Source organism: Ixodes scapularis, unplaced genomic scaffold (genome assembly GCF_016920785.2).
Source record: "Ixodes scapularis isolate PalLabHiFi unplaced genomic scaffold, ASM1692078v2 PGA_scaffold3__209_contigs__length_174095766, whole genome shotgun sequence".
NCBI lineage: Eukaryota > Metazoa > Arthropoda > Arachnida > Ixodida > Ixodidae > Ixodes > Ixodes scapularis.
Window position 1 is genome coordinate 6,743,040 of NW_024609868.1, and position 25,467 is coordinate 6,768,506.

The following is a 25,467-nucleotide window of genomic DNA, read 5'->3' on the forward strand; positions in this document are numbered from 1 at the left end:
GATTTTAATGGTCGGTGAAGAAGAATTTAGTATGTACAATTATATGTATTCAGATATCTAATAATTTAGTACACTGCAGAAAGTCCTTTCAGCGGTTCAAACGTAACTCGACCAGCTTATACCCGCAAGAAAAGATAGAGGTTTTTACCGGGCAGAAGAAGGACCATGCCAGGTCCAGGAACGTTTCCTGGTTAATTCTTGATCGCCGCACAAGATATTAACCATCAAGAAGAATTACTGTTTAGAATATATATTACTAGCTCCCACGAGCTTCTTTTCTTCCATGTTATTTTCTCACATGGTTCTGGCTTTTCAACGTGCCCCTGCCCTTTTCGAGATGGACACAGAGGCCTTTGTCTGAACATCTATCGTAATGTATCTACACACTCTTCTCATTTTAACGGTAGTGGCCCGATGGTTGTTTCGAAGTCCGGAGGTGTCATCTGTGAATTTTACGTTATCGGAGATAGCTTGCCGGCGTCACTTCTTAAAAAGACCGATGAAAGAAAACGTAGTTTCTTGAGGTTTTTACCGTACCGAAGAAGGACCAGCCAGTTACCAAAACGTCTCCTGATTAATCCTTGGTCGCCACAGCAAACCTTCACCGTTATGTAAGGTTGACGAGTGCAGCCGTACTAATATTGTAAACGAAAAGGGGAGAAAGTGATTATTAAATTTATTGAATTGAAGTTAGAGGAAGGGATGGGGAAAGAGAACTGGACAAAAATTGGACAAGGAGTGGGGAACAAACCCGCAACCTTCGCCTATGCGGGGCGCCTCCTTAATCGATTACGCTTCATGATCCTCGACAGTGCTGTCGAGGGTCAATATATATATATATATATATATATATATATATACGTATAGGGTGTTTTCTTTAAGCTTTACAGACCGAGCACTTGTTCGGACATCGCGTGTTTTATGTGAAATTGGCGGGGATTTACGCCGCGGCAATGAGAAAGGGCATTCCGAAATGAATTTACCAAATGTTTTTCTGTCACAAACCAAGAAGTGTTACAAAAATCTGACAGCAGAAAAAAAAATCAGTACCGTCTATTCCCGCAGAGAAAAACATTGCAGCTGACCTAGCTTCATTAGATCTTTGATTTTATATATCACAGATTTGTAGGGGAGGTTTTCCTGTATGCGCCAAATGGCTGGAATGCTCTGCATCCGATAATATTGCGCTGAGCTTTCCTTCGATGAGGTTTTTACTGATCGTTTTTTAGCGGTGAGCTTTCTTCATTACGGTCATGGACTTCACAATACTATTTAGATTTATAGGAGGGACGTCTAAATAGCCACCAAATAGATCGGAGCCCAAATGCCTGTCAAGGATATACCAAATATAGCAAAAAGTAAACTATTTATATTATATCCAAGAGGCGCACCGCAGCACCGTGAAGAAATTTTAGACCCGCTGCTCCATCCAGCTGGAGACATTCCCGGTACCTATATGCCCAACTTTCAGCCCCCATTTTTCTCCGATGTCAGTAAAACAAGTGGTTAGAAAGTGTCGTACACGTTTTATTTTTATTTTTCATTAAAGGCATATTAAATCAATCAAAAATCCCAAATGCTCCGAACCGATGAGCCGCACATTTTTGTGATGTCTGTGAAGCCGCGGGTAAATCCCCCATTTTGTGATGTTCACTCAACTGGGGTGCGCTCTCGTGACATGCGCTCTCGTGACATGCGCTCTAGTGTCAAGCGCTCTCGTGACATGCGCTCTCGTGACATGCGCTCTAGTGTCAAGCGCGCTACTGTCGCAGCGCCCTCGTATCGCGCGCTCTAACGTCGGCGCTCTAGTGTCGTGCGCTTTAAAGGTGCTCTCTCCGTCACCTCCAGAAGCCGCATAAGTGTTTCATGGCTTTTTTTTAAACAAATCTGTTAAACTTAAAAAGAAAACACCCTCCATATATGTATATACGTTTCTATAGTCGTAGATCTTTCCAGGAATCATTTCCTTCTGTCGTCAAGTGTACTTTCTGTATTTAACATTGTCTTACAGCGGAGTCAATAAATAACGAGGCATGTGCAGATCGACAACGTATGTCCCCAATGCTGGCCTAGGAAAGCTATAATCATTGATGGCTCCTCAAAAGTGAGGCACGGTGTTAGAAAAAGTTTCGGCTAACGATTTTTTTCTTAAAGTAAAGGGCTCTGTTTATTGATTATAGCGGCGACAAAGTTTCTGTTTCACAGCGGAAGCGACATCGCTCCTGCTCAGTGTGAATGGCTCCCTTTAAGTTTACGGCCTACGAAACACGGGGCATACCAAAAAACAATCTGAAACAGGAACGTCACCGCCATTCCCATAAAAACAAAGGTAGTTAAAGTAAAAAAAAAACAAGATTATATTTAAAAAAAAAAACTCGTAAACCTGTCCAAGATCCCCCCTTCCCTTTTTTAAGCGTTGATATATAAAACGCACGAGGCGTTTAAAGCTCACGTAGAAACAACCGGCGACAAAGAATATCAATGATAATAAATTAATAACATGAAACGCTTCGTGACAAAGATCTGGTTGATTTGACTAATCAGGGGTCTACAGGGCCTTGGTATATAAAATTTAATGAACAAAGTTCAAGTAAATTTTAAAGTCTGGGTAAGCGTGAAGAGCAGAAAATCCAGTTAAGCTCAAGGTAGAACTTTTTCTTTTTTTAAGCCATTGCTAGTTGACTCTACTCTCAAACACGCTTCAGATTGTGTTTTTTTTTTTTCGCAATGACGTTGAACCAGTAAAACGCGTACTTTAACCATTTTAATGAAAAATCCAATAGCCTCTCCTTAAAAAAATATTTGAAATATTCCACTCTCGATACCACCACACAGCCTGTGCGATACTTTTATTTTTACTGCGATTCCACCCTTATCACAAAGTCTTACCTTACCTGCCGATCCCTTTTTTGTGTATATGTAGAGTGCCCAAACATAACTTGCACCAAACTTTAACATAAACGGAACGCGCAGGCAGATGTGAAACCAACCGTATGTCGTTAGCAAGCGTCTTGCGAGAGTGCACGATTTTTGAGTTCACCTAGTTATATAAATTATTTACACTAATTAGCTAACTTTTTATTTATCCGCATAAAGTCGAGGTGTGAATTGGAAAGTTGCAAAGCGCCTTGAGAAACTCCCAATTAAGGTATGCGCTACATGATACGCTGTGCGCGCTTCTTTCTGCGCCTAAAAAAAAACTCGCGAAATATAAAAAAGCACCACGTGACAACTACCCCCCCCCCCCCCCCCCCCCCGTAGGGTTTGCAGTGTTTTCAGACGTGCTCTGAGAAAATTATATAGGGTGACCAGATGTCCCGTTTTCGCGGGCACGTGGAGGGGAGAGAAGTACTAAGCGAATTGAAGGAAACCGAAAGAGTTTTTTTCTTTCTAGAAAGCTTATTTGATACAAAAAGACAAAAAAAAGTACTATAAAATTTGTACGTCCCAACAGCGCAATTTTGAGCTATTTCCCTCGCTACATCTGCCATTAAATCTGCCAAAAAGACTGCGAGACTTTTCTATTGGTACAACTAAATTCGACATGTCAGTTGAGCAAAAATGAAACAGTGACGAAAGTCACCTGTCCGACTTTGGAACCAATATCCGTTTCTACACTCAAATGGCTAGTTGAACAATTCATTTCCTAACCCCCCCCCCCCCCTTCCCCTTATTTGATTGCCCAGTGTCCTACTTCGAGGATTATGGTCACCTATGAACAGACTTGGGAACTAATCCGTTACAAGTGACGAATTACTTGCAATCCGTTAATTTTTCGAGTAATTTTGTAAGTGCCACGTTACATTTTTTGCGGCCGTAATTTCTAATGTAATTTCGTTGCCAAGTATTCGTAACGGATAACTTTAATAACTGGTTACGTTTTAAAAATATGAAGATAATACAGAAAGTGGAGCAATATGAGTGGGCGATTCAGCAGCATAAAGATAGCAAGTTCAATAAAATAGAAAACATCGTGAAGACAATAACCGAAAAGGAACGATCTTTTGTATAACCGGTCAATGGAACCACTTAAAAAACGTTGTAAGGCATATACTAATTTGCGAACAGCAAACATCAAGAAGACAACGCCGAGTAGGCTCTGCCTCTTTCCATCGCCTTCCATCGCGTTTTTCTTCTCCCGGACAGGAGAAAGCTCTTTCTGTTTTGTTTGTTTCTTAACTTGTACACCACTTGAAAGACCCGTTTCAAAAAAGAGCTTTCGTAAATCGGCTCCTTAGTTGCGAACCATTCTGGCGGAGGTAGACGCTGCTACTGAGCATGCGCACCGCTAGCTTTGTCTACACAATTCCAGGAATCATTTCCGAAGGCCGTAAGCTAGCGGGATGGCGGGTGTGGGAGCAGCATTCGCTGCTTTCACAGCACAGGTTAACGGAGTGCATCTACATTCTTTCTTTTAAATACAATATTTGATTTCTACAAGGACTGCCATCATGAGGGCGTACGAGAAATTAAAAGTAGCGTTGCGGAGCAATGTTGGAAGCGCCAAAATTGTTTCTATTGTTTTCTTGATAAGTGTATGGGAGAAGTAACGAGAAAGTAATAGGTAAGGTAACGAGCAAAGTAATTCGTTAGTTTTCAGCGAAAGTAGAATTCGTTACGAATTCGTTACGTTACGCAGGCCCCTTTGGGATCCGCGAAGCCCTGCCTCCCGGCAATAAAAGCTGTCCTTTACCAGATTGAGAATAGGCGTTCCAATTTTTGGCTAAGATTTCTCGTGCATATGTCAATAAGAGAAGTCTACTTCACACACTCTAAAAAAAGCCCGTGCGTCTGCTTTCCCGCACAACACTCGGAGGCCAATCACCGCATTTTACGGAGGCAGCTCAGCGAATGACAATGCCGAAACATATGTTTAGACCAAAAAAACGCACACTAAGTTGTGACTTTAGGCAATGCAAGCGCAACGTTTTGCATTGCTTAATGTCACAACTTGCGATTTTTATTCGGTCATAAAAAAAAAAACCTGCACCCAAAGGGTTTCATGTAGCAAACAGCTCCAAACGGTGTTTCTCAGTGCGCTCTATAAATTTCCAATTCATACCTCGGTCCATTAAGAAATAATTAAAAAAAACAGCTCATTGGGCTTAACTGACAACATAACTAGGCGCACTAAAAAACAAAAATAGTGCACTTTCGTAAGATGATTGCTAACGACATACAGTTGGTTTCAATCGCGCAGAACGCTCTGTTTTCTTCTTTTTTTTTTAAAGTTTGTGCAAGTTATCTGGGACACCCTGTATTTTATTACCTTACGTGTAGCTTCAGAGTATAAGTGCGCTCAATGTCAAGAGACGCGCACTGACAGAAAATCATAGCAACCGATTGAAGGCGGAAGTGAAATGCGCATCGACATCAATTTCTGAAAGCATGCTCGCAGACAGGTTAAGAAACAGAGGGTTCTCATGTTCGAGCTTCTTGCTTCACGATTAGTTCCTCGGCGCGTTCTTATCGGTTACTGCCCCAATCGCATTGGCTGTGGATAAATCTTAAAATAAATTCGTAATTTATGATTGTGGAACTCAGATTGAACTGTATAAGAAGGTCATTTTTTTCCATTCTGAGTCTATGGTTTCTGGAGATAAAAAAAAAATATATATATATATAGAGAGAGAGAGAGAGAGGTGCTACCTCACACTTCTGCATTGCAGAAAGAGCTAACTTTTGGCTCCACATATCTTTCGAATAACTTTATTGGCAGATGGTAGCAATAGAAACGTTTCTTTGAATGCCAAACCTGCATCCCGTCTACTAACATCAAGGAGTCATTAGAGTTCCTTTCCGATTTTCGCACCGCCGTCGTAAGTCAATGTGCATGCTTTTTTATGCATGAACACCCGTGCAGTGTTTCTACCTTTTTGCTATATTTTGATTCTATTCATAATTGTATGTTGTTTTTTTTTCTTACTGTGATGTCTTTGCTCTCTACTTTCCGTCTTTGCATACATAAGTGATTTCCCATTTCTCTGCACTCGAGGAGTATATGTTCACGGCTTAATTAAAACGACACGTGGCACCTCGCCGTTGTCGCCGAATTACCTGCACAAAGTAAAAACCAAATAGTGACTCGTCGACACACTAATTTCTTATTTCTGTTCTTCTTTTTTCGGAAAAGGGAGGTGGGGCCTAGAATGTCGTTGAAAAGATGTAAATTTCTTCTCGCTGAACTGCTGCTGAGTTATATGCATCTACGGGGAAAATTATTTTTTCAGTAATTATTTAGGCTGTCAGGGAAACTCGAAAAGAAACGTTATTAGCCTAAAATACGCGGTTAATACGTAGAATAAAACGCGCGGAATTAACAAAAGCAAAGCTAATTAAAAAAATGTGAAAAATATATTTTTATTGATTGCTTCTTTAGCGATCAAATAAATTCTTCAACCATCACTCGAATTTGTCTCCGGCGCGAAAAGTATTAGTTTAGAAATCGGGCCGTGCTTGCACGCATCATTAATATGTATGGACGCATATGCTCGTGTACAAAATGAAAACATCCCGAAATACAATAAGGCGGTATCGTGATTCATGTCGATCCGTTTCCACGGAAGCCGACGGGCATTAATTTTTACGCTAATGAACACGCGTGCCAAGGAAGGAATGTCCATTGTTGTTGTTTTTTGTGCGTTTTGTGCGTGCATTTTTTTGTGCGTCACTGCCCTGGAAGGTGAGAGTTCTGCCAAGTCAGTCATTCTGCGCCTAATTTGGCACCGTAAAGAATAGCGCGGGAAATAATTGTTTCATTATTTTTCATATAGTAATCAATAGCGCATTGGCACACTTATCGTCGGAGTCCATTTCGCTTTCCTGTTCGCTACATTTGTGCCCTGGTACTGGGACTAAACGTTATGTAGGTAAAACAGCTCAGAACGACAAAGACTTGATTGAAGGAACCAACAAGACGGGACAGACGCTGACTCGCAGCTAAAGGTCTTATTACAGAAAACAAAAAGTAAACACGTAAGGGAGCGATGTAAACATGGGCCAACCTTTCTGCCCCCATCACATAGGGCACCGGTTATCCACATGCCGTGTTCCCCCCCCCCCCTCCCCCCGCCTTCTTTTTTTTTTGTTTCAATGTCGAAGTCAAAGACAACATCTCTTTCACAGATAGCGTCATCAACGGCTCCCTGATGCACTGCGCCCCGCTTTCCGCTATGAAAAAAGCCTCTTTCACTTCCCTCGTCGCCTTTTCTTTGACGTTCTGCGCTGTACTTGCTACATTATGTTTCGCCTACACCAACTAGCCCAGCTTTCAACTTTGGTTCAAAGACGTTTATAATATTAGAAAAATCAATATGCGAGAATACTTTCCATCTCTGTATTCCGCGTATTTAAATATTTCGTTCAAACGCTTGTCATGAAATTCAGAAGAAAAAAAATGTAGAGCCTGCGGTAAAGAACAGCAACCAGGAACGGTGTTCTAAGTGGATCGGGTGCCTTCCTATCTGAGCTGTCCGACACCATCCATGACGAACGCAATATAAGGAAGAGGGTATCCCGTGTCGAAACAGCTTTAACTGTTTTTATTTTAAATTGCATGGATAGTCCGACTATGGTAACAAACAAAAAACGTGCATCACATGTAAAAAAGTGCCATGATACAATCAATAAAAAAAAAACTCAAGCCGCGATCAAAATCCGGACCGAAAATTGTTTCAGCACCGATATATTCAACGACTCTTAACAGGGACGGAATTAATCTTAATAATTGATGGTTACCTAAAGGTGGAAATGAAATTAAAAGAAAAAGAACTTCACCCTCAGTAGGTAGTTACACTGGTTCGGCATTAAAAACTTAGGTGTCCCCAAGAAATTAAATAATAAAATGATGGGGTATGATTTTCAGTTCTCAAGTACATCCTGCAGAGTTATATATAGAGGGCTAATTACAATCCTGCAGAAGGTTCGGAAGGCATACATATGTGTACCGTTCTTGTCTTTATACAATAGGACGTGGCGGCGTAATAACTGTATATGCTTCGTACACGAGTAGAAAGGCTTGAAAAACAGAGGCGCGTACTACACTCTGAGAAAAAAAAACAGTCTGTACTTAAAAGGTCTTTTGACTCCCCAAGAACTTTGAGTCTTGAAGAACGGTTTTGCCTTAAACACTTTCGCCTCTTGGCGCACTAGAAAGGCAACTGGGCGATGAAGAACTCTTTCGCATCAAAAAAGGAGTGATAGGTTCTTCACAAAGTACCTTTTTAGGGGGTGCTTAAAATAACTTTTTAGGGTGCAAAATATGAACAAGCCAAAGAACCCTTAAGAGTTCTTTTGCGACCAGATTTGTTCTTATAGTGTGCATACACACTCGTGCACGCCGAAAAATAGCAACCATAGCGAAGAGACGCCAAGTTCATACGAAGTTTGCGTATGAACTTGCAGAAATATGCAAAGGGAAGAATAGGTCCACCTCTACTCTAATACTGCAGGGTCTCAAAGTCGTGCACATATGCTGTATGTACAGTCAAAGACAAACATATATCATTAAAAAATACGACTCTTATACCGCCTAGTCACGTCAACAGCGAACTAATTACCTGAACACCGAGAAATTGGTTCGTCAATTTCTCGTTATACCTTCGGATGCCTCCAACTTGAAGTGCTCGTTCAGTGGACCAATCCAAGTAACAACAACGCATTGAACTCTTATGCAGTATGTGTGTCCGGGAAGGGGGGCGGGGTGAGGGGGGGAGGGGGGGGGGGGTGAGTGGCTGGACAACAAAATTGTTTGCAATTTTATTTCGCTCTATCAAACAGTGGTATGCGGGATTGCGTTTTATAAGGAATGCAGTGGAGGCTAACTTCGGTCTCAAACTTCGAGGCACGCGACGCCGTGTCCGCGTTGCAAAGTTCTCATTTTCTACTATTACTTTCTTTTCGGAGCTTTCGCAGCTGGCGAAGTCTTCTCCAAACAACTTAAATTCCTTACTCCTGACTCTTTTTTTTTTATTATTGGAGTTGTGTGACCGGCGGTGCTCACGGCGTAGATGTTTGGCAACTGGCCATCGAGTCTAACTATCTTCCACAGCTTCGGTAAGAATGCAATTATGCATTAAAAGCGACACTACTGGAATATAGTTTCAAAGAGTATGAAAAATTTTCAAAAGCGTTCATCTATTGTGGTACATCCAAGCCAATTTGTGAGACCTCTTTATTTTTTATTTTTTTTTTCTGTTAAGTTGACTCTTTGTGAGATTGACCAGTTAATTAATCGAGTTACCTCACAAGCTCATCGGTGCAAGCAAGACGATACGGGGTAATAGCTCAAATGACTACCTGAACATCGCATCAGTTTGGTGAGGGTATTTAATATAGATTTATCACTGGATGTTTCATGAGGTTTTTAAGAATATTTCACGTGTGATAAAATAAAAACTTAAGTTTATAGTATGCGTCTTTATCATTCGTTTAGGTTATTACACTGTAACGGTCAGTTTGTTTGTTTTTTTCGAAACTGTTTATGGGTTAATTCAACTATTTAGTTTTGGGTTTCGTTGAGAAGTGTTCTAACTTTCAAAACGTCTTCTCAATTGTGGCGTGAAGATAGTGTACACTTGCGATGTCTCTTTAAGAAGAAAAAAAAGCAGCCCTTATTTTGTTACAATATTATTTTTCAAAGAGGTACATTTTGACGTTTGTCTTCAAGCAAAATGAACAGCTGTTTAGGATAAACGCAAAGCTGGTAACCCAATTAGTGAGAATTGGAACCCCTAAAATTGAAATAAAAGCGATTTCCTTTTGATTCCGTCCAACCATTACCACTTCCGCGACCGAACCGTTACTTTGGCCGGTTAGAATCGCTGACACTAACCGGATTATAAAAAGATGGGCTAGCGTGTTTGTTATCCAGCGACCAATACCAGCTTTCTATTACTAACGATGTTTTGATGTTTCATGCTTGTCTAATGAAGAGGCGCTGAAAAGATTATATGTATATATATATAGATATATATAGATATATAAACACTCAAAGTAGTGCTGAAGGCCGTAAAAAGAAATTTCGCTGTCTTGTTTTGCCTTGCACCGTGTATAATCGATTAATAAAACATAAAATGACGGCCCTATTCCTGTGCTTCGTGGAGATGTAATGTCGTAAGGAGCACGTGCATACGCTGAGCGTATACCTGCATAAATCACGCGCCCTGCGAATAAAGGCATATCTTGAATAATTTCGCGTTTAGCCAGATGCAAGCGCCGGGGTCGATTGTGCTAGGGGGCAGTAAAGGCGATCCCGTCCGTGGTACTTTCAGCTGCATTAAACTAGATTCACTGACGAGAGACCACCGCCCAACCGCTGAAGATTGTCGCCGTCATGCGCGCATACGAGAAAACGCGAGGACCCCAAAACAAAATTACACCTGCTTGAATCTATGAATTATTTATACACTACGCCAAACACTTTCCGCACTTTTGTATATGGTCATCACATAAATCTTTCTCGGCATTCATAACAATAGTTATTTCGCGAAGACTACGGGGAGCACTGTGGGAAATCTACAGTAGTCATCGATTATCTTTTATTCACCGAACGAATGTGAATATCTACCTCTCAAAGAATCAAAATCATTTGCCTAAAAGCAATATGAAATGATTTATTTGCGCCAAAAAGGTCGTTCGCCCTAAGGTGATCACCTTATGTAATTTTGTGGTATTTTGCGAGAATCAAAGCGTGTTTCATGAGGGTGCCACTGATTCCATCGAAGTCAACCCAAAGTCTATTTGTATACACCTTTTTCGTTTAGCCTCGTACCCAGCCACATTCTCCCCATACCCGATATGCGTTCCAAAAAAAAAGCAAGCGATTTCAACCCGGAAAAAGAAAGAAATGTACGGAAAGGACATAACAAGAAGAAATGACGGTTGCAATTAAAATGTTAACATGTTCTACTAGTGAGGCGAGAGGAAAGTGATGTTTTCACGCATACCGGAAGTTCCTGAATTGAAGATGGCGGCGCCCACGTAGAAAAGGTGTATAGCTATAGGGTCTATTCACTTGCTGAGTCATCACCCACAAACATGGCCGCCGAGCGATAAAGCGGAACTTTTATTCCTGAGCTTGGTGAAAAATAAAAGAAGGCAAAGCAAACTCGCCTATCGGCAAACCGCTATGGCCTTCGGCGGCCATGCTTGTGTGTAGTGACTCGACATTAAAAGGCGGTCTGACGTCATGTGAATAGGCTCTATAGAGCTCTGCCCAACTCCCAGTACTCTTGCAGTTCGTGCTAGTTTGGAAGTAAACAACAGTTCACATTCTTGCTTAGTGCATAGAGTCAGGCGTTAGTCTAGCAGAGTAACCCGATCGCAGTTGCCCATTTCCCGAAGAGCTACGGCGTCATCGTGCTTTTGAGTGGCTAACCCTTTCCCGTGACGTCAAATAGAAACCTGAGTGCAGCAAGCGTCACGTTTAGCTAATCCGATGAACGCCTGGGAAGAAACAGAGCGCCAGCAAGCATCGTGTGTACTTCCACTGACGGAATTGGCGCCCATGAGGAGAGCGTTGGGTATATTTTTATCATTGTACTAATGTTTGTTTTTTAGCTTCCGGGCTGCTAGAGTTTGTGAGAATTCTGAAGATTGTAATTCGGGGCTTCAGAAGCGCCGAATGTAGTATAGTAGGAAGCTTGAGTAAGAGGGTATAAAAGCACAATATACTTAAGTAGCTAGTTTGGTTTTCACTCTTCAGGGTTTGCGCGCTTTTCTGTTCTATCACTCTCTACGATGCGCTGATGATAATTTTTGTTATAGACACAAACATTTTGATTCGATGAAATTCGTAAATCAGAATTCGGCAAGAGAGCTCATTTATTATATTTCATCAGTTTCGACTGAGAAGCTTTGAAATGTCTTTTACGTAATTCACTGCGCTTTTGACCGTAATCACTGCAGATCGTCAACCGCTATCACGTTATCTCACACGAAGCCAAAGCCTCGTAATCAAGCTCCTTCGCTCATGTAACCCGAAAAGCGTACACGCTACGTCTGGAAAAACGTCAGAAATATGGAACAGCAGGAACTCCAGTACCGCTGCCTAGAACCACTGAAAGTTTCTTCGAATTTGGAAACAACCAGGGGTTGCGTCAGAATCTTTCCGCGAAGTTGATATTCAACGGATTCAAAATGGCGGCCGTACACAATTGACGAGAATAGGGGAGGACAAACGCTGACGCATCGCGCATGCCAGCCAGTAGGCAAACAAATCAACTTTTTGTTTATTTTTGTTTTGTTTCGAGGACCGGACCACAAATACTTGACATAGAAAACCCAAGCGAAAATAAAAACACCCCTATTACCACCCTGCGGCAATAGTAATTCACCAGCTTCTCACAGATGCCACGCAAACATTTAACGAAAGATTTTCTTTCTTTGTCATCTCCCGGCTTCAAGGTGATGGAGGTGAGCCAACCAGAAAGCTCGAATGGCCAGATTCTCTAGTCCCAGAGGATGCCGCGGAATGCGATACTCCGGGAACATTCCGCAGGCTCATGCATCCCACGTGTCACAGTTGCACGGTAACAACCAGTCTGTTTTCGGGAGGGATTGTTTTCATCATTCTATTAATGTCACGATAGCTGCTACCGCAAGACACAGGGACAGGCTAACGAGGAAGACATTAGTCTCTGTGCCACGTCCCAAAACAACAACCGAGGCCCCAGGTGAGGGTGGGAAGAGCGACGGCAACCGCGAGGCTCAAATGCGGGGGACGGTCATAAAACGAAAGCACGAACGCTGCAAGACAAATGGAATGGCCCTGGGGGTATTATCGCCCATACCCACTTGCCGTGCGCCCGAGCGCTCTAGACGGCTGCCGTTCATTTTATTTTATTTTATTTTATTCACTCGCAACCGCTAGATGTATGGAATGGATTACATTGACTTAATATTGTAGATAGCGATGGAGAAAATGAAAGAGTTAGAAGGTCCTTCGATTAGGAGACGTTGTCCGCGTTATGTGCCTCTCCGGTTATATATCTTAAGCTAAGGAAAATTTTAACAAATAATTTATTAACGAAACACGTCGACGAATTTAAGCTGTGCCTGTTAAATCTTACTTTAAGGGCGTAAGTTGTGTGACGCACATTAGAATTATCAAGAAAACTGCTAGAATGGCGCATTTAAGCAACATGTAAAACACTGTACGTATATTTGCGTATTATCTCTGAAAAGAATACTGAAGCGCTCGGGATCAGCTTGCATGTGTAAAAAAAAATAATAAAGGATTTTCAGAACCTAAGGTTTTGTGCCTTTCTTTTTTTAGGCGATAATATAAATCGAATCTTAGCGAAACAGTAAATAAGGACACTGGCAGAAACGAAATGTCGAAGTTTCCTTCATTCATTTTCCTTGTTGATTGTTTGACGAGAATTGCGTTGTTTATTTGTAGAACGCTTCAATACATTGATTTGCATTTGTGAAAGTGGCGTATTTGTTTAGAGAAAGCAGAATACAGAGTCAGTAAATAATGTCAACCAGTGACTCTGAGACGCCACCGAATAATAAAATTAAAACAAAAAGATAGAAGCACAATTGAAGGTGCATGTCGGTGTTTTGTATTCTAAGAATACAGGAGTTTCTTCTGAAGCATACTAATGCAGACACGTGAAACTACGCAAAACAGCAAACATTTTTTGTTGCAATCCTGTCGCAGGAAATTGTGATAAATTGGAGGATGTATAAAATTAAGGCTAAGTAACATTTTCCTGAAAAATAAAACCAAACGATGTGGAATAAGTACTTCCACGGCAGGTCTAATATTCACCATTCCGAGATGGTACGACTTCAACAAACAGTGAGAAAAAATATTTGGAATTCAATCGTATTTACTGGAACAAACATTCGAAGGCTGTGAAATTCACATTGAGCCCGAAATTATTCCTTAGAAATCGTAATTCGAAGCCATTCTTCGAGCTTTTTTTAACATTGGGTATTCGAAAGACGAGACGGGCATCGTGCGTCCACAATAGAAGTTGTTTTACGTATGTAACATTACAACAGTTTGAGTCAAAAGCACTCTTAATCTTGTCTCAGTCAATGTTTTTGTACAACGTAATAAAAACATAAACAGCAAATAACCATGAACACAAAGTGAAGACTCACAAATAATAAGATATGCGCCGCCCGACGTAATTGAATAAAAAAAAGTGATAAGGTAGAAATATTATTGGGCGAGTTGACGGTTGTTTAACATGAAAAATAACAAAACTGAACCATGAATCACCAGGACAACCATTGACATGGTAAAAAGCCAGCGCGCTCAAACCACGAGGAGATTAACACTAGCATCTGTCTTGTCGTCTGCTTCTTTGTTCAGTTCACGCATTCCTAAGAGCTGATTTCCGCCATCCAAGTTACAGCTCTTTAGACTTTTTTTTCCTTTGCTTATGCGTTTTTAGCGCTGCTTTCGCCCATGTTGGACAAGCGTTAATTAAGTGGCCTAGCGTTTCACCGTGCTTGCACAATCTCTCGGAGTGAACTAAACCTTTGTTGTTGCTACAATTCATATTTGATTACCACACTCAAGATACATACTGGTGTCTCGCTAGTTTTTATGTTGATCTTAGCGTGCGAGGGTACATTAAACGAAATTGATTCGTGTATATAACACGATAAAGATAGTGCCTCGAAATATGCTTCTCCCTGGATACCTAATTTCTATGTTATAGGTTTTCTTACAAACTATAGAACGATATGGTCATGAACCCCGCACATATTAAACAAAGTGAAGCATAGTAAGCTTTATTTCTACCTCAGCGTGAGAGGTTGCAAATGAATGAGTTCCGCGTTAGTTTACATGTTTTTGTGACAGTCCTAGATTTATTTGTTCTGTGAACAGTTATCTTATCACATATTTTTTATATGACCCCTTTAAAACATCCTACGTGCTTCAACAACAAGTTGAAACTTGAGACACCTGGAATGTTATAGAATCCCGTGCCTGTGCCCAACGGAAGAAAAGCCCTTCGTCTGATTTGCGCCAGAGACAAGCTTTTCCGTTCTTTGGAGCATCGAGCTTTCGCTTTGAAAAACCACAATCTAGCGCGCTTCCCGTGAATTGAGATACGGCCAGGCATAGGAGTTTGCAGCAGTCGCGTAGTCTCAAAGTCACACTTTAAGGTGGACCTCCTTTCCCAGTCGTTCGCAGTACCCTTATGCTATTTACTGACAAGAAATAAACGTATTAAGTCATCTTAAACTCATTACTTTACTTTCCGCTACTTGGGTACTATATACTCTGCTTCACATTGCATGGGGTGGGGCAGGTAGTCACGTGACATACGTTCGCAGCGCTGGGTGGGCTTGGATTGTCTCGTAGCGTTCGCTCCGATTTATTCTAAGGTAAAACGTCGTGTATTCGCAAGTCCTATGTATGGTAACGTGCGGCTGTCGAAACGACACGGGCCAACGGACCCAGCAGTACCTATCGGGAGAAAGAACTGACCCTACGAGTATCTGTCCGGACATGAAAGAAAGAGCAAGTCGATGACGGCCACTGCAGTCCCTAGAGTACGCTGAAAATCTCTTCGGTTTGTTCTTCCTCGAAGGTCGTTAATCCTAAAGCTCAGAAACATAACAAGCACCCGAGGGAGCTTAGCGTCTCGGTGAGCACGAAGACGCCGCAACATAATCCGGATTACCGAGCCAAATTAATCGCAGTCCTTTCGCCAACGCATCTGCGCCCAGTCTTGCGCTGTGCGATAAGGGGCTATACACCACATGGTACGTTTGCTGCCGGCAAAACCTTCGGCCCACGGAGATATTGACCTTGCTGGTATACGAGCGACGCGAGGGAAAACGGGGAATTGGTATACTCCGTTCTACCTCACGATGAACCGCGGCGGAAGCCATGATTCATCGGAACCGATCCGATACCATGTGCAGTGTTGTACACGTTCCTCAAAAAAAGGAACGAAAGCTCGTTCCTCGTTCCCTCTGATTTTTGGAACGCGTTCCCGTTACAAGTTCCATTTGTGAAAAAGGAACTCGTTCCCGTTACACTTTAAAAAATGGAACGTACCGTTACATATACGTTACATTTGTATTTTGATGATTACCCTATTCAATTGGATCAAGCAGAGTTTTTTTATGTTTTTTAATTTATCCCATCAAATGGCAACATACGAATTTGAATACCGTGATGGAAGGACAGGAGAAGAAGACAAGCGGAAGAAAGGTTTCATTTGTTGATATATTCACGTTTAAAAATTTCAGCTTTGGGCCACATTCATCTTTGGGGTGTTCAATTCAGACGACCCAAATGTACTGTTGCACGCGTATTTTAAAACCATCTTACACGTTTCAATCTAACAAAGTTCCGAGTTCGAACTTAACAACACTTGCTACTCGATGTTTCTCTCCGCAAGACGAGCAAATGGAGAAAAGGGTAGGGTTTTTGGAAGGTCAGTCTTGAAAGCTGCAAGTCCTTCTTGAAGGTTAGAATTCGTTGTTCTGTTTTAAGGTGGGGGACAACGGGAGAATAAATAAAGGTTAATTTTTTTGTATATCTTAAGTGACCAATGTTCGGGATACAAGGTTGCGTTTGATGTCTGGTCACGTGTTGTTCTGTTGTCACTGTAGGTCTCTTTCTGAAAGTTTAGTGATGGCTGTAGTCGGCGTTAGGTTTCTGGTGCATGAGGATTCGTGGAATCAAAGAAAGTAACTGAGTTTGAGACGTCCCTCTTTCTGTGTCTTTTCTTTCGACTAAAAGTTTTGGTTTTTCGTACTGCAGTCTCGGCCACTGAAAAAAATGTATCGATGTCCATTAGCTTTCCTGCACTTAACTGTTACCAAGAGAAAATCTCACAAAATAAGCCCTAAAGCGCCATTCACACACTTGCAGCCAAGTATGACCGAGAGAAACAAGAACGGTTTTTAAACCTCTTGCGACGTCTTAGGACCAGCTCCACAGCAGCGCATCCGGTCCTAAGTCGTCGAAACAAGCTTAAAAAGCGGTCTTGTCTCGGTCGGTCCGACTCGATTGCAAGTGTGTGAACGGGCCTTAAAGTGCCATTCACATACTTGCAACCGAGTACGACTCAGCGAGACAATACCGGTTTTTAAGCCTTATACGACGGTGTAGGATCAGACGCGCTGCTGGACCTGCTGGGCTGCTGGGCGAAGAACCTGCGGAGCAGGTTTTTCGCAGTCATAAATTGCTTAAAAACAGGTCTTGTCTCTCACGGTCGTACGCGGTTGCACAAGTGTGCCTTAAGATAAGTAAAAAAAGTTAACGAGACCCTGCTCTTCGTAATGATATTGTTGTTATAGTTTTAGAATTTCCCTTTTAGAAATAAATTACAAATTACCCCACTGGACGAAAAAAAAAGGAACGCCGTTCCTTCTTCCGTTCCAATAAAAAAGTAACGCGTTCCCGTTCCAGTTCCACTGATGGAAAATGGAACGGCGGCGTTCCTTCGTTCCTCCGAAAAGGAACGCGTTCCAGGAACGCCGTTCCTTGGAACGCCGTTCCGTACAACACTGCATGTGAGTGTCACGTGATTTAAGGGAGGGCTGAAGTCATGGTCATGTGGTACGTTCATTGCGCTGGATCAGCTGGGGTGCCTTGTAGCGCCTGCTTCATTTTCGTAGGGCGAAACGGACTGAAGTGAGAAAGGGGTGTGCGGAGTTGCTAGTCTCGGAACAGGAACGGTAGAGCGGAAGCGACGCACTGGTACAAGTGTAGTACTGTTCTTCTGCGTATTTACAAGCATAAGTGGGTGAAATTCTTACAGGTTTAGGTATATTTGGAAGTAGAATACTTCAGTCGAATCTTGGGTTTAGCCTGGATTTGATTGTCAGGCACTCGACTCAATCCCGTTTAGCATGGTCAGTAGTTGTCCGTTCGAAGGTGGATTTTCGGAATTCGGTGATTGCAACGACGCGCCTGGAGAAGACAAAAAACGTGGGTGGCTGCTGACTTTCATGCTGTCTCCACCGGCCTTTTGCCCCACAAAACTAGAAATTGTACCAATCCTTGTTGTTTTTGTTATTGCTTTTGTTATTGCAAGAGCGTCATTGTGGGCAAAGCTCGCGGCGAATTTTTCCACGTAAATTTTAGATAAAAAAAAACGTAAAAACTTATTAAAAATATTTTAAACATTAATTAACTTCTTGAAATTGTTATAATTTATCTGACCTCTAAAAAAATACCGTCGATTCTGCAATTTCAACATAACCCGTAAAACCAAAGATTAAAAAAAATGTAGCAGATTGTAGGTAATTAGCCAACATACCTTGTCGATAGTTCCCTCAGCTAACGTCAGGCAAACTCGAGAAACACCTAGCAGTTTGCACACTTTCTTAACTGCGTTCTGTCTCCATTACAAGAAAATCACTTAATGTCTAAAAGCAGTATTTGGGGCTATTTTTGCCCTCTCCTAGTCCAAATTTGAAGGTAATCTCTCCGTATTGATAATATTACTGAAGATAGCAAGTTGGCCTCAATACCTTAGAGCACTCAGATTTAGCGTTTAGGTCTTTTGTTATTTTTCTATCTTTAAACTCACGGACAGACTTCTATCGAATGAAAGAAAGTGTACGTCGTTTCTCGTCCGACCTGTGCCTTAATCTTTCGGTGTTGCTCAACTCAACCAACACACTCGTCGGTTTACACCCTTCGAAAACGTTTACGTGGAAGTTAATAACAGTTAAAATGACACAAATGCATATTTAACAAATGAAAACACAAAAAAACGTCAGTCGACGTTTTTAGAGATGGTGATCTTAAGCATATCAAATAAAGATAAGACAGATCAGCCTAATTTTAGAAGGAAAAGAAAACTTCCGTGCGTGGGAGCGGGAGGGCAACATGTCAGCCCACGCGCTCCCAAGAGTCGGGCTTGTGAAAATGAACTATTTATGAGCACATGTTTTGATAAAGACAGACGAGAAAACAATAAATTCAGCTGCTTTACCGCCACGTTTTTGTGTGGGCGCATGCCATCGCCACCTGATTATTTTGCTTGGTCGGGATGCGCCGCAACTTCTCAGAAAGAGGGAATTCCGAATGATATTTTATTATGTTAGGGTAAGTCAGTTTGCAGGCAACGACCTTCGTTTGCTTTCATTTGAGTGTCAAACTAACACGACAAACTCTTTTAAAGGCATTTGTGTGTTCAACTTATACATCATTCATGAAGTAGGCTATGCAAGCCGTCTAACTATTTGATTTTTTACGCTGATTATTTTTAAGATAATATAAGAACGCATTTCGGAAGCGCGCTCGCACGTACAAAATTGAACTGTCACTGTGTTGTGTCAAAGTTAAGAAAGCTTCGAGCGCTGGTTGAATGTATCGTATTTGTACCCTATTCGTACGGCCAGATTGACTTCAATTGAATCGGCGGAAAGTCAAAATGCTTCACGTTTTGCAATAAAATAACAGTCCAACTGTTCGATCCTGCGCACGCAAACTTCGCTTTTTTTACTTCGGAGCCACAGAAGAGATATAAGTTCTTGAAAGAATGAAATTTAAGTTCGTGCGCTGGTAGTTTTAATATCCGAAGCGAAGCGAAAAAAATAAAAATTTAGAAAACATAAAAAGCAAAATACAAAACAGCTTCCTTTCTGTAGTTGTGCTGTTCTATTAGTTAACACTCTACAGGGTGTCACAAAACAAATTTGCAAGTTTTTTTCACCGCAAAAATAAACTAGGCATCGCCGAACGCTCATTCTCCGCCCAAAGGTAGCACTGGAGGTCACAACCAGATGCCAAAGTTTCAGCCCGATTCGATAACCTAATCAAAAGTTAGAAGGGATTTTCAGAAAATTTCAATGGGGAAATGGCGGCCAACGGAGTTTGCGAATACATGGGGCTCTATGGCACCAGAAACAGAGAACGGGCAAAAACGGGCTCCATTTTCCCGTTAAAATTTTCAGAAAATCACTTATAACTTTTTATTAAGATATCAAATCGGGCTGAAACTTTGGCATCTGGCTGATACGTCCAGCGCTACCATTGGGTGGAAAAAGAGCGTTCTGCGATGCCTTGTTTATTTTTGCGGTGAAAAAACCCTGTAAATTTTTTTTTGTGACACTCTGTACATATTTTTCACTATTAGAAAATCTCTTCCTTCACCTAATCCTAAATGGACAATTTTTCTTCACATATAGCACAAAAAAAAATTTCTTACAAATAAAATTTTCTTTTTTAGGCTTAACAGTTTTGTGTTTAAGAGGTCTTAAAAGTTAGATGAATCCTTGCTCTTCAGGTGAGATATACAGCCAGGGGACCTATTACAGGGTGCTTAATCGGCACGATAAAACGGATAATTTACTGGCATTTGTTATTCACGTTTTAATTCGCGAAAATAAGCATAATTTCAACTAGAAACTTGTTGAGCGTCATCAAGAACCACTGAATCAGTAAATTTGGGGAATATTTTAAGCACGTGTGAAGCACGGTTCAGTGCGCCAAAGTTCCCACTCGTGCATCAAGTACAAAGCTGCCGTTGCGAAGGCGCGGATGCTAAGAGCGGGAGAACCTCGCGGGCGTGTTCTCCGACCCGCAACCTCGTGCCACTTGCGAGAGCGGTAACCTTACCGCAACACCGCTCTTCCCACGCGCTCCAAATCTTTGTAAAATTGACTGAATTAGCGGTTTTCGCTGAAGCCGATGACGCTCGGCAAGTTTATAATCCGAACCATATATTTGCCTTCGTAATTAAGAAGTTAATTAAAAATTTTATTTAAGTAATTACTTGTAACAATTAGTTTCATGTATATTGTCCCCCGAGCAGTATAACTCACCCGTAAAGGTAGTACTTTTAATGACTTATGTAAAAACTCTATCAGAAACCTGTGGCATTCTACAGCAGATTTGGAATCCTTGTTCCATAACTACATTAGGAATTCTTCTTGAACGCAAGTTGTGTATAGAAGTAAATATTCTAACATTCAGGCATTGCACTGCGTTTTTGTTTTAATTATTATGAGTAAAATGTTTATGTTTATATATCTTGTATTTCTTTCTTTTTACTTTTTCAACTACCATATTAATAATGATTCAAACAATCAAAACCTATGATATTCGTAAACATGCATAAATCTAGGACACCAGTAACTGTTTCAGCGAATAAATGGGGCTGCAGCAAGTGCGCATAAATCGGAGTTTTCGTGTGGTATGAAGGTGGAACAAAAAAAAATCACGCACAGGACAATTTAAAAAGGACACTAAACTGATAACATTTTTAAGCGTCCAATCGAAACACGTGCCACAAAAAAAGATTTAAAAAATACACATTTTAGTGCAACAGTCACATTACAAACCTTATTTTGGTTTAGAAGCAATCCTAAACGCGATTTATGTGGTTTTCTTTTCTTCGTTTTTTTGCGGGGGTAGGGGGGAGGGGTTATTTTGTAACATATGTGTCCTCCACAGGCTCTTATAAAATATTTCTGTGGCTTCAGCGTCCATTTAACGTTCTCGGTTCCTATGAAACTGTATATTCACATCAAAGGAAAAAGCCAACTTACATAGCCTGATGTAATGCATAAGCTCTACCACTGTGCAAACGTAAATATTATCAAAAGAACATTCAAAGTGGAATCGTGTTACGTAATTATCAAAATGGGAATACCACAGACCAAGAAAACACAGGCATAGGAATAGTGCACACCTAGAATCATGGAAGGAAATATTATCCGGCTAGCGTATTCAGAAAAGCTGGTCAAGTAAGTAAACAGGTGAATTTCGGCACTTTGATTGGCGCGTTTTCGTGAGCGTTCCATCGCATTGTTTCCGGGGGAAGGAGTGTGTGTGTATGTGTGTAAAAGGGGGGGGGGGGGCTTCCCAGATTTGCTTAAACAAATCTGGGAGCCACCTAAACGCTAGCGCGTGAGTCACTGGGGCGTGTTTACGCCTTGACCCCTCCCTTCTCCTATCTCTTCTCCCATGCCGAGTGACGCCCATGAAAGCACGCCAGTCAGACAGCCGAAATTAGCCCATTGACTTACTTCACAAGAGTTTTTTTTTTCGGATACGCCTCTGATTACTTGTTAGCCATGCTGGCGACCAGGTGGGATTTGGCGATGTTCTTGAAAACTTGCGATCTCGAGGCGATCGTCCCTATAGGTAGGCTGCCTATCTGCTGCTGGGTATTTAAGCTATTCTCCGAACAACGAGCCCTTCTGAAAAGAACATTTTGAAAGGATCATAGTTTTTCAAATAAAATAGCCAGATACACTTTATTTCTTTTTCTTTTGGATCACCCTTTGTTGCCACGTATTTGAAGTACAATCCCGTTTTTTTTCTCAACTTTTCCAAGGAATTTTTACTTAAGTACATTCCCCCCTCCTCCTTTTTATACGTGCAGTCATTCTTGCTGTACACTATAGGTAATGAGAGCTTATTGCTTCGTATTCGTTTTTGGGAGTTCTTCACACAGCGTATGGCAAATTTTCTTTGAGTACGGTGTGATTCTGAGATGCTCAGGAGGGTCCAGGCTCAGCGGTACTTAAACTGTTAATGACCACGACAATTGTTTTTCGGCCCAGCAGTTATGATTCACTCCCATGCTAGGTGCATATGTTTTTGCGGATTTCGTTACATGCGACTTCAAACATTGTTTCTTTTTTTGCCGTTGCTATGCCTTGCCTATTATAAGCGCAGGACGACAGAGGCACAAGGTCGGAAATCTTGCGCCCGCTGGAGTCTGCGATGAACTCAGCTCATATACAGTATGTTTTGTTTTAATAAACGAAAACCGCGAACAGTGCGCCCCACCCACATGTGGCACGAAACAATTCAATGTTGATGTCGCACACGCTTTCGACTTTCGTTACATTTCTGCACGGCAACTGTCTTTTTGTTTTCCTTTTTATGACGAACGACCGGATGCAGCTCATAAATATACGTTTCGCGTGGACAGACTGAAACAACTATTCTGCTCAGCCAAACTAAAACGCTTCCCGGTCTCGAAGTAGGCATGCTCGAATTTTTTTTACGGGCTATTTTCCTTGTCGAAAGGTTGTTTCGTGGAGACTGGGGAAAAAAAAACGCACAAATTGATGTACGTTTTGAAAATGGTGTATCGGTTTCAGGCAACATATGGCAAGATACAGGGTTCGCCTACTCATTGTTCACAGTGCTCAGAGTCTGTTTGCCAAACAGCGGACCTGCCAACTCACATTACGTTTTCCCCATTCAATCCGTGGCACGAGGAGTCTTTTTAACTGTCTCTCTAGTGGGGAAGCTGAACGCATGCAGGTGTGTTGCCTTCAAACCGCTCAGTGCGCAAACAACATGTGCCCACTCAAGGTAGGGGTGTATAAAGGCTCTATGTAGGGTTTGGTTTCATTCTACCTGTTGCACACTATCCTTGGAAGCTATATTGCAGAACACATGAGCACGTTGTTAAGTAATCATGGAAAGGTAGAGTTGAAATCACGTATTTTTCTTCCATCGTGGGTGCAGCAGTAAAATCCAAATGGGCACTTTATACCACGTCTACGTGTCAGATTGTGCTAGTGGACCAATCGTAAGACGTTCATTACTGCTCAGGACAGTATTTAATATATTCTAGTGATAAACAGCTATGCAAACGATAATCCAGTAATTGACCAATACGAGTAATGGCAATAAAAATCAATATTATACGGTTCTAAGCCGGTCATATAATTTTAAGGCAAATAAATCATTCAGTTAGTTTAACTATTTCATAAATTCGCACAGAAAAAAAAACGAAACGTATTTTTTATTAGAATGCAGAAGATTAAAGAGGCACGTCTTACTACGCCTAAAAAACTCGCAGCACACTGGCGACTTTTGAAAGAAGAAAGCAAAGTAAGGAGGTGCAGTACAAAATTTTTGGAGGATCGTAAAAATAACTTTGAGTTGTATGAGTTGGTACCAATGTAGGTTTACTTGTTTTATTCTTATTTATAAGATGTATCGCTAATTATTGGTTGGTATAGCCAATCTCTTTCTACGTTTCAATCAATATTCGTAGAAATAATTTTTGCCATCTCAAGACATCTATCATTTTTATCAAAAATTTGAATCAGCATGTTTACGGGCGCTTACGCGGTGCATTTTTTTAAGGCATCAGAAAATCATCTAGTTTGTAGTTTTATTTGCTTGTATGTATAGCACCACACTGTAGCCGCACGATCTTCGGGGCCTAAGTTAATTATAAAAGGTTTACAGAAATGTTATGATCACAAAAATACACTTTACAATAAAAAGAGAAAAAGTTGAATGTTAAAGGGAGAGGGCCAAGCATTAGTTTTGTCGCAATATTTGAACATTATCTAGTTCACGTTCAGCACTCGTCCGTAAAGCTTCAAGGGATCACAGATCCTCTCTTCGCACAATAGTATTAGGAGTATATGACAAGAGGTCAAAACAATGTCTCAACCCCCTAAAGAAACATTTTGGAAACTCTGCCACTCACCTTTCGCTTGTTCCGGATAATGTTGGAGTCTCGCACCGTCTCCGCATTGCCGGGAGTGCTCGAAGTCCGCAGGGCCCTGCCGATCCGGCCGTACGTGTAGCAGATCACGCACAACGGGAGGAAGTACTGCAGGCCGACCAGCACGTGGTTATACACCTTCCAGGCGAACGGGGGCAGCACCACGTTGATGCAGAAGGGCCGGGACACGTCTCCCGAGCGACTGTCGTACACCAGGATAACGCGGAGCGCCAGGGCGTACGGCAGGGCCGCAGCCGTGGACACCGCCCAGACGATGCTGATGAGCACCTTGGCGTTAAACTTGGAACAACACCGGGCGCGCAACGGCGCCGTCACCGCCCGGTAGCGGTCTAGCGCGATGGCCGTCAGCGTGAATATGGAGACGTTCACCGATAGCACCTGGACGAAGGGGCAGAAGGCGCACATGAACTCCGGCAGCACCCAGCGCTGCAGGAGCGCCGCCTGGAACTGGAACGGGATAGAGAAGAGGCCGATGACGATGTCCGCCACGGCCAAGTTGGCGATGAAGAAGTTGGTCACCGTCTGCATCCGCCGCGACGTGGCCACGATCCAGAGGACCATGGAGTTTCCAGCCACGGCCACTAAAGATATTAGGCCGTAGCAGAAGGACAGGAGCACGATGATCTCTACGGGCACTTGGTATAACTCGTCGTCGTCGATGGTCCCGTTGTAAGGGACCGTCATGTTGGGCCGCGCCAGGGAGGACTGGTTCACGTCTTCGTTCATGACGGCGCTGGGGCACGGCGAGGAAGCGGCGGCGTGCGTCCGGACGACGCGGGAGCTGGCGCGCGTGTGAGGTCGATGCGGGGCGCGAACCGCGGCGCGGCTCTCGTGCCACGTGACGCCGCTGCGAGGGGAGGCGGTTGCGGCCGGAGTCGCAGCCCCCGGGTGACGAAGAGCCCGTGTCGGCCGTTCGCTGCCCGAAGGGGAAAGCGAGTCCTCGGTTCTCCTCGGAGAGCGCTTCTTCTCTCCTGTTTTGCTCGGAGCTATAGCTCGCTTTCTTTCTGCCGACATTGAATCA

At 42.3% G+C, this 25,467-nt stretch overlaps 1 protein-coding gene across 1 annotated transcript in view; it reads right to left on the bottom strand.

The window, feature by feature from the left end:
* The window catches only part of LOC8039729 (tachykinin-like peptides receptor 99D), a 93,058-nt gene extending 67,818 nt beyond the window's left edge, over positions 1-25,240 (bottom strand). The window contains exon 1 of the mRNA XM_029982546.4: positions 24,408-25,240. Coding sequence (XP_029838406.1) covers positions 24,408-25,172 — 765 coding nt within the window. The 5' untranslated portion in view covers positions 25,173-25,240. The remainder of the gene's footprint in view (positions 1-24,407) is intronic.
* Between the last annotated feature and the right edge of the window lie 227 nt (positions 25,241-25,467).